This window comes from Stegodyphus dumicola, chromosome 3 (genome assembly GCF_044657685.1).
Source record: "Stegodyphus dumicola isolate Sdum_Otavi_A_Nest chromosome 3, ASM4465768v1".
NCBI lineage: Eukaryota > Metazoa > Arthropoda > Arachnida > Araneae > Eresidae > Stegodyphus > Stegodyphus dumicola.
The window spans coordinates 5,888,497-5,906,480 of record NC_140770.1 but is presented as its reverse complement, the minus strand read 5'-3'; the positions used below and the strand labels follow the sequence as shown (position 1 = coordinate 5,906,480).

Sequence of the window (17,984 nt, the reverse complement as noted above, 5' to 3'; positions counted from 1 at the left end):
GACAAAAATAGGTGTGAGAAGATTTTTGTTAGTTTAAGAATAGTAAAGTTAACTTATGTATCAAGTATCTTAGAAAAAAAAAAATAATATTTCATTTGTCTCTCTCAAAAATCTCCTTTTTAATTTTGTTATTCCCTCATTTCTGTTCTAAAGATTGTAAAATGCTTGTGATAAATCTTTTTGAAGTGTGATTTCAAAATGAAAACCTGTTGTATTGTTTTTATACACTGTAGGTGAATGAATGTATACTTGCAGAAAGCCAAAAGTGAATATAAGGTCTTTTTGTTGAATTGTAATTGAACTAAAACTTTTATGAAGAGGTAACAATATTTTTTTTCCTGCTACCTCTTCATAAAAGTTTTAGTTCAATTATAATTAAAATATTGATAAAATATTAAAATATTGATAAATTAAGTAACTTCAACATTTTTAATCTAACATCTTAGCTGCCATTTCTCCCTTTTTTTATCACATTTCTCAATAAATCACAGAATATCTTGGTTTTTAATTTTTACCTTTTACTAAGAAAAATATTTCAAAGAATAAATGCTATTTATTGAATTAACAAAACTGAAATTGTGCAGATTCCATTTCCCAGTGATTTTCAGGGAAATTTGTTATTAAATTTTATTTGATCTGAAATGTCTTAATCCACTGTAAACATTTGTAGAATTTCTTAAGAAGATTTAACCAATGTTTAATCAGGTAATATTTGTATTTAAATTTATTTTACTTCAATACATAGCACATTCCTAAGTTTATCAATTAAGTTAAGCAATAATAAATGAATAAAAATAATAACTAATGTGCTCATTACTTTGCACATGCATTAATTATTAATTTTATTTTTTGACATTTAAAACTATTTTTATAAATAAAAGCCCCCCCCCCCACCCAATACAAAAGGATGTTCTTGGTATAAAAATATAGGAAAATTACACACACACACACACACACACAAAAAAAAAAAAAAAGGGGGAGAGGCCGATAAAAATTAACTGAAGAAAATGTAAAATTTAAAATATCTGATTGATATATTTTTTATATCAGAATCATTATGAACAATTCAGTAACCTGAATCATTCATTGTAAAGTGAATTAAAGTCAGTTTGGAGTCCCTTGAAATGGCACCGCTGCTTAGTGTGAAAATATCCCAAAGATTCCTGTTTTTTTTTTTTTTTTTTTTTTTTTTTTTTTTTTTAATGTTTCAAGGTTGGCAGCTGTACAGTAATGCAATGTTTTTATTTTGTCAAGTCATGCAAACATGTAGTCTGCTATTTCTGTTTATCACCATTTATTTGCACTGTTATGGATATATGCAAAATATATGCTTGTAATTTCTGTACAGAGTGTATCTGTTGCAGTTCCTGTATTGTTTTATTGTGCTCATTATTTTAAAATTATTTCTGAATGAAGATGATTTAAGAAAAACTGCCATGAGCTGTTTATTCAAGAAGAAATCATCATCAGCTCCATTTTTATTTTTCTGCTTTATTACCTAAATCCATTATTATCTATATATATATCCCAGGCTTTATTTATGATTCTTGGTTTTGTATTTTTAAATTAAAAAAGTTAATTTTGTATAAAATATGAAATCTAACTTTTTATACATTCCTATGCTTGTATTTAGAAAAATTTTGAGTACTTACTGTATTAATGCGTCACCTTAGTAGAAGTTGCCAAATTTTCAGAATGTGTCAAACTCTGGCAACCATGTGCATAACTGTTTTTCTGGCGACCATGGGGGGGGTCATTAACAGTCCCTCAGTTGACCAGTGCCACCATTTTTGTATGCATTCTTTTTTGTTGTATATTCCAAGTTCTGTTTTTTAAACAAATTGTGATATTTTTTTGCCTTAATTTTAAAATATGACCTTATAAAATTTGCCAGCAATTGATGTAGTAATAAATTTTTAGTTTGGAGGCAGATCCCAAAGAAAAGGAAATTGTCTGCTGACAATATTGGCATTTTGTGTTTTTTTTAAATCTAATTTGATAAAATGATACTGAATTGTCACTCGTGGTTCTTCTATGTGGTAGGGTTCATGTTTTGTTCTACAACCTTGAAAAAACACATTAGATGGAAAAATTTGTTTATAAATATATAATAATTCTAAAGAAAATTAAAGAGAAATTCAAAGACATTAGTAAAATAAGTAAATAAAAATATATTTTATTATTTTACATAAATGTTACAATTATATTGTATAAAAAAGGTAATACCTAATATACATAGCTATACTATGACACAATATTAAAAGAATCCAAATGAAACTCAAAGGAAGAGCTCTGAGAAAATGAAAACAGCAAGTAATCGAGATTCCGCAGGAGCCAAATTTGCTGCTAGAGCAGGAGAGCCAGAGCACAGATCCTCGCACTACCAGATTGGGGGGGGGCAAAAAAAACCTCATCTGTTGGCAAGTAGGGGTGGTCAGCTTCGATGAGATGCATCAGTTTATTTAATATTTTGTTTTTTTATATACTAGATGAAACACAAGCAAACCAAAAGCACACATATATACATATATAACACACACTACCATTCACACCTTAAAAAAAGGTTAGAGATGTTTCTGGTAAATAATAAAAGGAAGGATGTCAGTGTTTACATAAGAGGAATCAAATTTTTGGCACGCTTCCCAACATGAGCTCTTCATAAACAGTTAAAGAACTACCGCTCTGTTTTCGCTGGAGTGGAGATCACTTGCTCAGTAAAGTTAATTGGTTCTTTGAAGCAGTTCCAGAGTGGATCATCCATCTCTAGTTTGAACGAAGCTGTGTCTTGGCAATTCTCTGATTTTTTTTTTTTTTTTTTTTTTTTTAAAGCGAAAACAGCTTGCTGTGTACTCCAAGAGAAGAATAGGTGAGAAAAATTACAGAAAAATTTGAATAAGAATGCAAGTATTTTTTTTAATGTATCACATAATTCTTATTTAATAATTAAAATTTGTATTTTAAATTCCTAAAGTATGTTTCTTTTCATATGTTGATAATATTTACTGATTTACTGTAAATATTGATAGTCTGGAAATCTTTCTTAAAAAAATAAATAAAAATGCACAAAACAACCAACTTGCCCTCGATGAGTAACTCCTACCTTTTCATCTGTAAAAAAGTCATCAAATTGTGCCAAGGTGGTTATGTTAATACAGAAATACCAAATTTTGTACTCACTATAAAAAATAAAACACAATAAGTTTGATCTCTTGGTATAATAATAATAACAACTTGTATACTTGTCCCGCTTCTAGCATTACACGGATTGGCCCCAGTTGAGAACCCCCGTATTAAGAAAGGGGTGGGTCTGCCAATCAAAAGTCCCTCGAGACTTGAAAAGAAACTATGCTACCATGCCAGGCCCTCATTCCAGAGTGGCAGACTTTAAGAATTTGTCTTTCAACGGCCACGGCTACCAGTTCTCAGGTTTCACCGTGACCGGGCACTATAAGCTTGGAGATCAGACTGGTCGTCAAAATTGATGCCTGCCAGTACTACACAAGCTACAGTTCACAGCAGGATATTACCTAGGAAACGCGCTGCCATCCCACACCGAACTACAGAACCAACTGTTCTGTGACTTATGCCGACACACCTAAGGCAGGCCAGTGAAGTTTCGTCTCAAGGTATCTCTCCCTGAGCAGGTGGAACCGCCAAGTTCAATGATTATGTGGCCCCGTGGCTGAGACTGCCTAAGTACAGATTCTAGCCAGTACTTCGCAGAGTTCTCTGCATTGATTTCCCCCAGGGGGTGATCTCTGGTTCATGACAGAGCACCTTAATTGGCACGTCTGGCGGACAACACACACGGACAATTGCAAGACACCGAAGAATAGCCTGGGGTGATCTCTGGTATAATAGAATTAGACTGAAATAGTCACTTGAAAGTCAGACATCATATTTAGAGGCTGTACCTGTGAAGGATTGGCAGGCTCCATGCCACCATGCCATTCGTTAAACCCACAACTCGAGAGGAAACTAACACGCCTCTCCAGTAATGAATTCAGCGAAGTTCATGAACGAAATCTGCCAATCAAAAGTCCCTCGGTCATGTCTGCTTAGGAGTTGGAACAGTAACTAAACCCTCAACTCCTCCATAGCCATGCCGTGAAAGGCTTTTAGCTGAGGAGGCCACAATTGAACAAAAAATGCAGTTGTTTGTACAACATTCCATCACAGAGAATCCCTGAGTCGAAACCGTACTCCACGCTTATGTGCTGACCAGATTAATTCCCACACTTCCATGCCTGAGCAAGAATCAAAATGCGACGCAGCGTGCGTCTCTTTCAAAGAGCTACCGTATTTGACGGCATATAAGACGCACTGGCATATAAGACACACCCTTATTTAGAAGGCCACACACATGTAGATGTAGAAAAAGTTATGTGTGTCTAGACCTTTATCCGGGCTAAAAATAGCATTCAGTATTGAAAGTTAACCTGTGTCCCTCACGTATAAGAGTAACTTTTTTTGAGACCAAATTTATGAAAAAAAAGTGCATTTTATATGCCGTCAAATACGGTACATGTTTGTACATAACTGAATATGAAATATCAGATTATGGAAAGGTTTTTGATGTTAAGAGATTAAATAATGAGCATAACTATACAGATTATTGTGGAAAGTATTATCAGTGTAAATTTTTTAAAAATGGAAATTTTTTTCACAGAATTCATATTTTAGAAAACACTGGCAGCCACCATTGGTATCCAGCCAACTCGCAATATTATTTGCATTCGTTAAAAAATGAAAAATAATTGTAGTTTAATAAATTTTTGTACAGTTATTGGATTATGATTCTAAAGTAAGTTATATACTAACTATAATATTACTAACATATTTTTAAATTTTGAACACTTAAATTACTTATGTGAAAATAATTTTGGCATAGCAAATCTAAGTCAACATTCAAGTATTTTAATTGATTTATTAACCAACCTGCAAAGGCAACACAAATGTAATATTATACAAAAGTAAATTTTATAACAATTCATTTTTAAATATTTTCCAAGTTGGAGAATATATTATGAATTTTATGAAGGCAAATTCGTAATGTTAAGCATATCGGTAAGTTTTTGTATGTTATTTTTATCATTAAAATATACGGAACCCCTTGTTTTTTCCCCTATAAATCTACCTACGAAACCACATATATATTTTAGTTAATATGATATAGTACATTATCCTGTATTTTAATTGCGTTTTTACTCTGTCTTATAATTCACATTATCTGTCTGTCTTTGTTACAATTAACTTATGTTGGCATGAAACCAATCTGAGCATGTGTGGAAATAAACAGTTAACAATATTTTTTTCATTAATAAAATACTTCATTTCATTAATAAAATTTATTAAAGAAGCTGTAATTCGTTTTTGAGGTATTAGCAACAATTACTGAATTCTGACCAACACAAAGACTAAAAAATGAATTATCTTGTGTATCTGTACAGGTTCTTCTTTTTATAAATTGTAATAAGTAAAATATTTTACTGAATTATTATTTTTAATAAATTGCTGACAGAATTGTATTAAATAAAATAGCAAATGCAAATTTATGTTAAATTTCTTTACTATAGATATATGTACATATAACTTGTGTTGGATAGATATTGTATGAAGCATCCATTTATCATTGTCTGTTTAATTTTTGTGAAAGTTTTACAAAATTTGGCAACAAATCTCACTTTTTAAGCTTGAATTATGCCATTTTTTTCTGTCATCAAGGCTGAAGACAAGTGTCTATATTTCTTTATATATGTTTTTATAAGGAAATATGTTTTCTTTCTTTTACAACATATGTCATGCAATCTAAGTGTAACAGAGATGGATAGAGATCTGTGAAGTTTTGTTCTTAAGTGAACAGTTCAAACGTGCCTTAATTGTATAATTTGTAATAATGAGTGTGCTATACATGAGATATTTTTTTTTCCAGTGCTGCGCCACAGAAAATGTGTATCACAGAAGAACGCATGGCAGCTCGTTTGAGAGAATTGCATATTAGCAATCAATATTGCTTACCATCTGAGAATTCACAGTTTGGACATAGTGATTCAACAGATGTCCATCCAGTTGAGAAATCTGTTACTAATCTTCAAGAATTAGATGCCATGTATTGTATTTAAATTTCGTATTTCTGTGTAATTTATAGAATTTACTATAGATATGTAAAAGTGTATCATGTTTAATACAGTACAAAGTCCAAAATCTGGACCTCCAGTATCCAGAATTATCTAAATCCGGACCATCGGTCCAAATAAATAAATCAAATTATTAGAAGTGGGGAGTATAATACATAGTAAAAGGAAGCAGATGCATCATAAATGTATTTTTTTTCCTAACTAACTGTTATTCTTACATGTCACTTTTAAACACTTTGTGGTTAGGGATTTGCATCATGGTCAATAACAGTACATGGATTGGCATTATATTGATGTTGGCCATGGTCAAAATTTTTGGCATTTAAGTAATTGTGGGTTGGGGTAAGACTGGTGCTATGCAATGTCACCCAGTACAATCTCTGTGATTTGCAAGTTCTGCTGTCTTGTACCTCCTGAAATTTTAAAACTTTGTTGCTCAGTGCTCCTCTAAATTGTGCTCTTGATGACAGATTTGTTGTGTTAAATTTTTAAAACTAATTCAATTCTAAAATTTTTACTACTCCTAAATTCTGATACCCAGTGTGCTCACATTGGCTTTGGTCCTGTGTGGCGTGGATTAGTACGAAGTCAATAAGTGAAGTTGCAGCTTTGTCATGTCATCTTAAAGATTAAAACTAAAGTTGAATCTTGGACTTTATACTATAAGAAACAGTATTTTGGTGTATTGGCTTGATTAAAGTGAATGCATGTCAAATTTTACTGATTTGTTTTCTCATCTTTTTTTGAATATATAGAGGGTATACAGAGTAATAAAAGTTCTTGTGAAAAAATATATGGCATTTCATACCTGCAATACAGCTCTGCCACATTGAAGGGAGAATCAGTCTTTCAACAGTTGTTATAGACGTAACATGCATACCTAAAATGAACACTGATCTTCAGGATTCAATTTCAAGCAAAACTGTTGAACAGAAACTCCATATTGTGAACATATATGGCAAAGTGGCAATTTGTAAATAAATGGCGATGTCACGTAATGCTTTCAGATGACATTAGTGGTTCAGAGTTCATTAAGGACTCTACAGCAGTGGCATCAAGTCATCTGCTAACCTGCATTCACCCTATATTATACTAGCTTCTCTTTATCTTACATCATGCTACCCTATATCGTATTACTAGGTGTATGGTCTGATGAACTGAGAAGTGTTTATAACACCTGCCTCTTGCCAGCTGCGAAGTATAGAAAAAGCTGCATGCTGGTGTGAGGGAAAATGTTTTGGCATGATCTTGACCCAGTCCTTATTCTGTATGGGAAGAGTACGGCCAATCATTCCTGAACAATTATGTTCAAACTTGTTATCTACACTTTATTCCATGAAGAACAACTGCTTTTTTAAGACAAAACTATATACGTGTTCAAGCCTAGTTTGGCCCACCATCGGCCAAGCGGTAAAGACGCTGAACACTGATAATTCGCTCTGAGGTTCGAATCCCATGAACGGGCTGGCTGCATGGGCGTTTTCGTGGTTTTCCCCCATGTGTAACGTGTATATGAGCCAGTTTCCCTTAGAAATTCGTCCACGAAGACATCCATCTCTTTAGGCAGATAGCCCTCGTGTGCTTTGCCATAATTGAATAATCCTAATCAAGCCTAGTTTGAAGAGCACAATGATGAAGTAAGAAAACAACTCATATGACACACTCAGTGCCCCTGAGTTGTACATATTGAAATTCTGTAAGCATATTTGAAGTTTAACTTTCATGTTCAGTCTCCAGTAACACTTCTGAAATTAAAGATTGTTTAGCAGAAGAAATGGCTTTGTTTTACTTTAAATGTTGTATTTTAAGTCACTTGTAATGTGTTCTTCAGTCAAAAGATGGTACAAACCTTATTAATAAAGATTTTCTCTTACTTCATAGGTGTTCACATTATTTTGTGTTCACATTATTTATCCATTCATAACTGCTAGAAAATGTTTTAAGTAAAAAGACTGAACAATAATATTGCTATCCAGGTAGTTCTTACTGGAGATGGAATTGAACTCTTAATTTAAAATTAGTAATACAAGAAAATTCTGTTTTATGCTTAGTCATGCCTGTATTTAACAACTCGTGTTAGGTTGTTTCGTATTGTTATTCAGTTTTAGTTGCTTCCACTTTCTTGGTTTAAAGACTTATTACATTTACTGTAATTATTCATTTAATACTAACTAATGTTTAAAAGTTGCTGATGTAAATGAAGCATACATTATTCCATGTACTGTTTTGCTGGATTAAGCAGAATTTCCTTATAATTAGTAATGTTTAACCCTACACTGCATGATTTTTTATTTTTCCTTAAAAAATATATATGTACTTGAATATAATGAGAAAGCATGAAAAATATTTTAAAAAATTGGACTCTAAATTTTCACTGTTTTTTAATTGAATATCAATTTGTTGCCAAATGGCAACAGCATGCAGTTGAACATACTAAGTAAAAAAATTAAACTGTGCCAAATGGCTACACCATGCATTCAACAGAGAAAAATTACTTTAAATAATAGTCTCTAAAACAGTTTGTCTCTTTGTAAAAGCATAGAGAACCTGACACTGTACTCTAGTAAATCCTTTGAAATTCAACATTTTATGTTCTTGTTTATTTCTACAGTGCTCTGACCAGTGATCAGTTCTATCTGCAGTCTAAAATTGGCTTTTCAGTATTGAACTTTTTTTTGTGTGCACTCTCTTATATAACAACCAAGAACTGATAATTTTCAGGTCTAATAGATGGTGGAACAACCGAAAATATCACTTTTTGCTTTCCATGATTATTTTATACATTTCAATCAAACTATCAAGCAAGTCCAGATTTTCCATGTGCTGGTTGTAAGTGACAATAATAATGAATAATAATTCACTTGATAATGTGAAGACGATTTACTTTCACATGACACTTTTTTTTCCTGTCAAAGCACTGTACCTTAGGATTAAATATAGGATCCTCATCACTTCCACTTGAAAGAGCATTTCATATTTCATCTGTCAATACTTTCTTTTTACCATCCGTATCAACAAAGTAAACAGACCTATTTGCTTTCATTATTTTTACCTTATAAAGTTTTAAAAAAGAAATAAATTACTTCCAATCCTATCACACAGACTCATTATTAAAACTGCATGAACAAAGAAAAAAAACCTAGAGTATGAAATATATATAAAGCACATGTACTTTCTGAACTACAATGCCGAGTTGAATTGTTCACTGCATCCTTCCTGCATAATGTTGCCAAATGGCTACAGATACATAGTATGGCTTTTTTTTTTTTTTTAATGTTAGCTTTTGTATTTTATGCAATTAATTTTCTTATATGAAATTTTTTATTTAGGTTAAAAAGTACAGAAAATGGATCTAAATCTTTAGTTTTAGCTCCGGAGCTGAAGAAACTTGTTGAACCGGAAAAATTGTTCGCTCGAACATTTTTAGATAAAGTGTAAATATATTATTTTTGCCCTGTATCTAGATCTGAGTGAGTTATAGATTTGTTATATATTTTGATGTTGATTTAATTTTATATATTTTATATTCTAGAGAGCGTCCTTCCATGGCTGTTGTGCTTTGGCAACCACAAAAGATTCCAGGACTAAATAATAATTCCAGTGATTCACAGACATCAGAAAAAAGGGAAGAAGATGAAGAAATTTCAATAGAAGAATTTGATAATAATAACATTTTCTCTCAAAAATCAAGTGCCACATGGTCAGTAATAATTAAAATTTTGATAGTTTTACAGTATGCAGTATCCTAATATTAAATATAACAAATGATTTATTTCAAAATTTTATGTTATTAATATATTTACTTTTTTTTACTAAATGGGTTTTGGGTACTTTTTGATTATGCATGCACCACTCCCAAAAATTTCCCGACCATCGGCAACTAATTTTTCACTGAGCTTAAGATGTGAAAGCTGAAAGCCATTAAAAAAATATTGTAACATGGTAAGAATTGCATAAAACCATGGAGGTAGGAAGTAAGATGGAGTAGCCTTTAACAGGTTTCTCCCATAATATTGGAATTTGGAATGGATTAATAACATATTACTGAGGGACCACTGTGTATGTTTTTAAATATATTAAATTTTTCAAGATAATGTTATATTTTGGTTAAATGCATCAATATTGAAAAACTTTTGCATATACTTACTGAATTTTATATATATTTTCAGCCATCAAAATGTATCATTCTCCTCACCTAAAGCGAATCAAGTGTCAAGTTCTGCCTGTAATTTTGAAGATGTGATGGACACTTAACTATATAAATTCACTGACATGCTTCTAAATTCCATTTTCATACTGAAAGCTATATATTCAACCATATTGATACATATATATGATAGTTTTATGTGTTGTATGCATGAATAGTATGTTCCAGATGTGAGGGTTTGAGGAATATGTGTTTTGTTTCATTATTTTACTTGTAGGTGACTGCAGTATAATAAAGCTATTTTAACTTGACGAAAAGTTATTTTATATTTTTGTAATCATTTAAGTATGATTTTTTGTCAGAAATTCTATTTTAAAAAGCTATACAAATGGAGATTATAACTACTTTAAAATTATATAACCCCTTGTTTGCTTTCTAATGTGTGTATGCTGAATTATGTATTTATCTGAAATTAACCTTTATTTGCATATACATAGTGTCCCATAAATGTTGCAACAAACTGTGGAAGAGGTAGGGCTCATCATAAGGATTAAGAATTGCATAGGAACCCATGCCCAGAAATGTCATTTTACGCCACCAGGGGGTGCTTGTGTAGGACAATGCTAGTGGAAAGTGAGGATTGCCTTATTCGAATGGTATGCACCATATGAAGAGCATGGAACACTATAGGAATGGAGAGCTTGCAGACATTCACTTCGTGTATGGAATAGCTGAGGGTAATGGACGTGCCGCTGCCCGCATTTATCGAGAATGCTTCCCCGACAGACATCAACCACATCACAGTTTGTTTTTGCACGTCTACATCAAAATTTGTGAGACTATGGATCATTAAGAAGTGGCAGGATAAGTGAGGGCAGGCAACAATTGACTCGTTCGGTCGTTAGGGAAGAAAGTGTGTTGGATACGGTGGAGCAAGGACCAGCATACATGCCATTGCATCTCAAAAATGTCTCGGACCTGTGTCCAGTGTGTTTTGAATGCAGAGTCCTTCCATGCCTTTTGTCTCCAAAGGGTTCGGTTACTGCTCCCCAATGAACACCCTAAATGTGTGCGTCTCACACAGTGATTTCCGTAAGAAAATGCCCATGATGTTAATTTCCCAGCTTATGTATTGTTCACTGCTCATTTTGGACTGGATGTTCGTAGCCATTTGAAGAGATCATTCCAGCATCAATGGACTTGGTGTGGTAGACCGGTTCCCTGTTCCCATGCTCACCGGATTTATGGAGCCTTGATTTCTTTTTGTGAGCTGGCATCAAAGTGTCATATATCACAATCCTATTGTGTCTGAAATGGATCTTGTGGCAAGACTCCCTATGCAGCTGCTGTACGCCATTTGTATACATTTCCAATGAATGTTTCAAATTAATCACTCTCTTGTTTCCTGTCCCACCTTTTACCTCTGCTACCACTTACCCCTGACATTTCCAGACATGGGTTCCTATGCAATTCTTAATCTTTATGATGTGTCCTCCGCAGAAATTTGTCACAACATTTATGGGACACCCTGTATAAAAATCTATATTTTCTGAAATATTTTTTTTTCAGCTAAGTTAAATGAAGTTTAGTTCTTTTCTTTTTAAGGTTGGCAATGCAAAATTTAATGTTAGTTAAAATGTTTCACAACAAGGAAGTGGTTTTTTTATTAGTAGGATATATTAGTTTACCTTATGTGGTTTTTATTTTCATAACTTTGATTACTGACATATATTTCCAATTACAAAAGTGTTTTAAATGATGAAAAATATTCATGTTGTTGCATTTTTAATTAAAAAAATCAATTCTAAAGAAATTACAAATATGTCTTAAAAGTCCCTATAGTGATATTTAGTAAGACTTTATAATTGTGATCAGCTTGATGCACCAGGTTCTTTTGTATGTGACAAAAACAATCATCAAATATTTAATGTGAAGTGCTAACAATTAAAAGATTAATGAATCAGATTGAAATATTTGTTAATAATACTTTGATAACACCTAAACTGTAAAAAAAAAAAAAAAATTATTGAAATGAAAATATATCAGTAGGGAAAAATTCAGACATGATAAAAATAAATTATACCATATTTTAATAAACTGTGTATATACAACAAGAACATTTTAACTTAAGCACATTAATATGCAGAATACATGGATCTCACATTGGCTTTCAAATGGAATGTGATTATTATACAGCTTTATAAATTCCATTGAAATCAGCTGACACATACTTTTCAGATATATAAATATATAACAGGTGATTCTAAAATCTTTGTCAGCACAGTTTCTCTTGTAAATTTTCTAAAAATGTCCTTCCATTTACTAGTTTAGTAGTTCCTACAACATATTCCACAGGAGCTGAAAGAAATATTTTATGTAATTAATACTATAAAACTTATTACTTAATATTTAGCATATCATGTAAGATATAAATAACGCTCTTTATTTTAAAAATTTGAAGTTTACAGATACATTGTTGCAATCAAAAGATTAAGATTTCATTACATTGCACAATTTAATATAGCTAACAAGTTTACATCATGCTAATTTTTTCTGTATCTTATTTTTCCATCAAGTGAAAGTGGGTGCAGCTGCCAGGGCAGTGACATGCACCACATAGTCTCTCCTGTCCCTGTCCGAAATGAGCCTCCTCACGGCCACCGCTGGTAACCAGGTTCACCTGGGCTGATTATGTCAGATAACATCCCTGGGGTTCAACTGGGTTGGAATTTCCGGAACTGACCATTTTATAACAGGAGACCCGGAGTTCTGTTCAGCAACCTGGCTAGACCAATGTCTAGACAGCCTCCACCTTTGAGGTAAACAGCTTTCACAGGACTAGAGCCATTGTTTATTCAGGCTTGGCAGGGGTTGTACTGGTACTATCTTGTCTGCCTCTTGGGTGTGGGGACTATATAGGTTGTCCGAGGGGGATGGAAACACTTGAGGACCGATGGTGTCTGACTTTGTGAAGTCCCCCTGGGTTGACCGAGATGAGTGGTGCCCTCGCAGAGAGCCTCTGGAGGTTGGGGCAATTATAAATCATGTAAAGTGGCCTCGAGCTTTTTTTGTTTAAAACGTTGACCAACTTTAATTCCTTACTCGGCGACATTTCTCTGTCACTTGGCAATTTTTTATAACCCCTGTTGAATTTATTTTCAGCGACTTTAATTCAGTTTAAAAAAAATAAATGTGCTGCTTTGATTATATTAACCGAACTGTTGAACATATTAAGCGATATATTTTGCATATAAATGGATGGGACTTCAGCAATTTGATAATGATATCCGAACAGTAACATTAAGCTGTCTCTACTGTAATACCCTGCAGTAACCAATTATTGAAAGGGAGAATGACAGCGGATTGATATTTGATTATTGCAACTATTGCTTTTTAGAACAGAAAGGGTGTCTATTTTTAAGGAAATATTTTATTAACTACTCTAGAAATTTAATTTCTAAGACTGATAATCTATGTACATCTCATTTCTGTCGTAATAAAGAATGAACGAGAAGGTTTAAGATATTAAAGGATTATACCAACAACCTTGAAATTGTGAAGACTATCAATGTCAGACATTCCAGAAACTTATCATCTTATAATAGAAAAGGGGATTCTCTTTTCTGTAATGTGAAGGCATGGGTGAATTTTTCCTTGTTTGTTGGAAAAGTGAATGTTCGTTGTTTAGCACACAGTTTATTACTATGCTTTAATTAATACGGCAAATTTGCCTATCCCAAGCTTACATTTCATTTAAATAATGTTTAACAGAGTTGCTACTCAAAACATCGTATACAGTGAAGTTTTTGATTAATTACATGACTTGATTTGTTGTTTACTTTTTGTTAACTTTACTGCTCAAAGTTTGTATTATATTTTCGTTTAACGTTTATTGTCTTTCTATAGTCGATTCTAACTGCATGATGATTGTTAAACGTGAATGTGATGTTTACATTCTGTATTGGAAAGTGCCATTGCATTAGTACACAAACTTCTGTTTGAGTCATTCAGATTTTAATGCAGTACTTTAGTATTAATTAGTTTAAAAACATTTTTTAGCTTTTTATTATATGTTCCAAAATGTATATATACAACTTTAAAGTTGGATTTGTTCTCCACTTTTGATTTGATGTGTTCATTTATTCAATTCATTAGAGAACCGGGGGAATCAGAGTTCTTCTAGAAAATTTCTGAATTCAGGGAGTAAATTGAAAATTATGCACATAAATCGAAAACTTCCAAATTACTCTAAAAAACGCTAATAAATATGGTACATGTACTGAAAAACAGAACATGTAGAAATTGAATTTTTGGCAGTTTGGTAAATAAATAGTTTTATTTTATTTTGATGAATGAAACAACAGTGAAGATTATAAGATAAAAAAAATTAAAAGCTAATTACTACTAAAGCATTGCAGTAAAATCAGAATAACTCGAACAGAAATTGGGTACTAATGCAATGGCACTTTCTGATTACAGAATTTTTTAAAAAATTTCTAATGGTATGTTACAAGACAACTGAGCATCAAGTAAAATGCAAAACAAAGATGAGAAAATTAACATCAATATATCTATAAACTTGGCATTCCTCATTACTAATCCTCGAATTTCAGAATGGAAGTGATTAACAGTTCACAACAGTATGTCAAAATAGGTCTATGATTAGTTGTGTTTTATTCAGAATGAAGTTGACACTATGAGCAGAATGTTTCTGGAGGACACTGTCCAGATGACCACGTCGTCGATATAAAGAAGACATCTAACGCCGTTAACTTCAGTTCACTTATCAGATTTTTAATGTAAATATTAAAAAGAAAGCAGCTAGCTCCTCGTGGAACACCTGTTTTGAAAGCTCTGTATTTTGAATGGCAGCCGTACCTAACTCTGCAAAGCCAATAATTCAGAAAGCCATAATATTACTTCTACAGGAGATCTTAAGCTGACTTAAAGTCAACAAAGACAGCCGATAAAATTTGTCTTTTGTCCATAACGTTCTTAATAGACTGGCTTAATAAAGCCATATGCTGGTTAGTGGATCTGAACTTTCTAAAGCCATCTTATTCTTCCTTGGGGATTTTATTTGTTTCTAGATACCAGTTTGATCTTATTACAATGATTCTTTCTATGGTCTTATACAAAGTGCCAGTTAAAGAAATTGGTCTATAATTTCATACGAGACTAAGGTCTTTATCCTTTTTATGGATCAGAATAATCACAGCTGTATACCAGTGAGAAGAAAAAGTTCTGGGGGTCCATTAAAAAGAATAAAAATAGTTTTATAGGTTCTAGGACTTAAGTGCATAAGAAATTCAGCGAAAATACCATCACAGTTTTTGGTAATTCAGACCTATCTTCAGTTCGTTTAAGTTTAGAGGGGCATTAAACATTTCCCTATCTCCACACAACAGGGTTTCCTCTTCCATTTTGGTCTTAAGTTTCTGGATTATTTTCATAGAAAGATATAACTTTCCTTGTGATGTATACTGGAAAAATACTGCACAAAGGAATTTGCAGTGATAATTCCATCTTTTGTAGTGAAAGAGTTGTTTATTATTAATACTCATAATAAAACTGTAAGCCTTTTTACCAAATCTAAAAATAGTATATATAAAGGTTATGGTATATAACTCTGTGAAAGTCAATAGGTAATATGAAATTGGTCATGGAAAAAGGCTCTTTTTCTCGAGGAGGACTGTTTTCTTAAGAAAATTGTAGTCTGTCTTTCTTAACACCATATTTTGGTGGCGGCCAGTCAGTTCGGGTTTTCGCCTGAGCTCGTCACGTTTCTGCTTTTGTTGTTTTTGAATCATTATAATGTAAATAAATACGAGGGTCCTTATTATTACGTACTAGATCAAAAGGGGGCTAGAATTATGTAATTATCCAACTGCCTCACCAGTACGATTCCTATTGCAATATCCCCAATAAGGAGGGTATCGAGGAAAGGAAAGTGGTTTACTTCCTTAAGTAAAGTAAATTGAAATAAATTTTAAATGCTTATCGAATTTCCAGATATTAATATAGGCAACCTTGTTTTTGTCTTGACCAGTGCCCATTTCTTTAAAGATAGTCTGCTATGAGACATGATTTAACTCCAAACAAGACGTCACTAGCAATTTGCCCAGCTTTGGGTACAGAATGTAAACATCACATTCACGCTTAATAACCATCATGCAGTTGGAATACGCAAAAGAAAGACAGCAAATGTTTTTAAAAAATGACACTTGATATTTTAGTTGTATAAAAGTGTTTTCAACCAGCTAAATAAATAATATAGCATTAATTGTGTCATTATACACAAGGTCCACAATAGTTCTTACTTGACCTTTATTTTCAAGCCATTAGTCATAAATATAAACTTATTTATGACTAATTTATGACTAAGTGTACATAATTTATCTACAGACTTTGTTCATCTTACAAAGATACGGACTTTTAAATTTCTACTTGCAGAGCTCGAGATACATTTTCCTCGATACTAGTTAGAAAAATATTTTAAATGATACAGTCAAACCCAACTGTAACAAACTTCAAGAGATCACAAGTTGGTTTGCTGTATAAGGAAATAAGAACAGTATTTTATTTTCTGTCAAAAAGTATTAACAAAAAATCCTGATATATTTACTTTTAACTTTTACTTAAGGTATGTATGGTTAAAACGAAAGATTTATTAACTTCCTAAATATTTTATGTCAAATGACCTAAAGTACGAAAAACCTCAATTTGGAAGACAGTTCTTGGATAGCATTTATAAACACATACACAAAAAGATAAAAAAGTTTTCTTTCTCTAAAAGGTGAATCAACTGTATAATGAGAAACTCACAAGATTCACTACTTTCTCTTTTCCTGAATAGTGAAAATTTAAAATTTTTGATTATCGAATAGATGTTTAAATAGAACTCTCTGTGACTCTGTCAAAAAATTTGAATGGTATAAAAAAACAGCTTACATTTTTTGATTTAATGGCCACATACATTATACACATTGAATGCCATATAGTGTCTTAAGATTTGCATATTTTGCCCCTGTTCTCTTAGACTAAGTATCACACATGTTTTGCATTTCTTTGTTTATTAACACAGAGAAAAGTGGGCTTGAACATAAAAGAAAATGAATGTAAACTTTTTATTTTCTCACAGACAGACATGTAGATAATTTTAAACATGGATGATTTTATGGGTTAGTATTTTTTTCATTAACTCTCTGAGTAGCATGGCTTTTTTTATTTTTAGCTGCTCATGAAGACTTATATTCAAAAAGCTTCTATTAACTAGTTTTTTATTTTCATTATTACTTATATTAGTCTCTGTTTTCATATATTTCCATTCATTGAGCTGATGTTTATATTATTAAAGAAAGTAAAAAAGGAAAATATTTTAAATTATAAGCTAATATATAACAAGTGACAAAATATCTGATGACAGATAAAGTCTCATAACAGTATAAAGACTTTCAGGGTGTTAGCAGAAATTGTGGAAAAAATACAAAATACGAAAAAGTTCCAATCAAAGATATTCCACATATTCGCTTTTTTTACTGTTGGCAGTTAGGTACAGCAGTGTAAAATAAAATAACATTAAGCATACAGGAAACTGGGTGAAACTAAAAGATTCATTCATTACCAATTGAGTTCAACTGTACTCTTATCTTGGAATTTTTAAATAAATAAATTTAAAAAAAAAAAAAAAATGCATTTTT

General features: G+C 32.1%; 2 protein-coding genes across 5 annotated transcripts in view; one reads left to right on the top strand and one right to left on the bottom strand.

Moving 5' to 3' along the window:
• Positions 1 to 10,601, top strand: part of LOC118185614 (uncharacterized) — a 45,413-nt gene extending 34,812 nt beyond the window's left edge. The window contains exons 5-8 of the mRNA XM_085812539.1: positions 5,933 to 6,109; positions 9,467 to 9,571; positions 9,670 to 9,837; positions 10,307 to 10,601. Of these exons, the coding sequence (XP_085668665.1) occupies positions 5,933 to 6,109; positions 9,467 to 9,571; positions 9,670 to 9,837; positions 10,307 to 10,391 (535 nt within the window). The 3' untranslated portion in view covers positions 10,392 to 10,601. The remainder of the gene's footprint in view (positions 1 to 5,932; positions 6,110 to 9,466; positions 9,572 to 9,669; positions 9,838 to 10,306) is intronic.
• A 1,756-nt stretch (positions 10,602 to 12,357) lies between these two features.
• car (vacuolar protein sorting-associated protein 33A) overlaps positions 12,358 to 17,984 on the bottom strand; it is a 75,383-nt gene continuing 69,756 nt past the window's right edge. For all 4 annotated transcript variants that reach the window (XM_085812536.1, XM_085812535.1, XM_085812538.1 and 1 more), the window contains exon 16: positions 12,358 to 12,642. In XM_085812536.1, the coding sequence (XP_085668662.1) occupies positions 12,560 to 12,642 (83 nt within the window). In that variant the 3' untranslated portion in view covers positions 12,358 to 12,559. The remainder of the gene's footprint in view (positions 12,643 to 17,984) is intronic.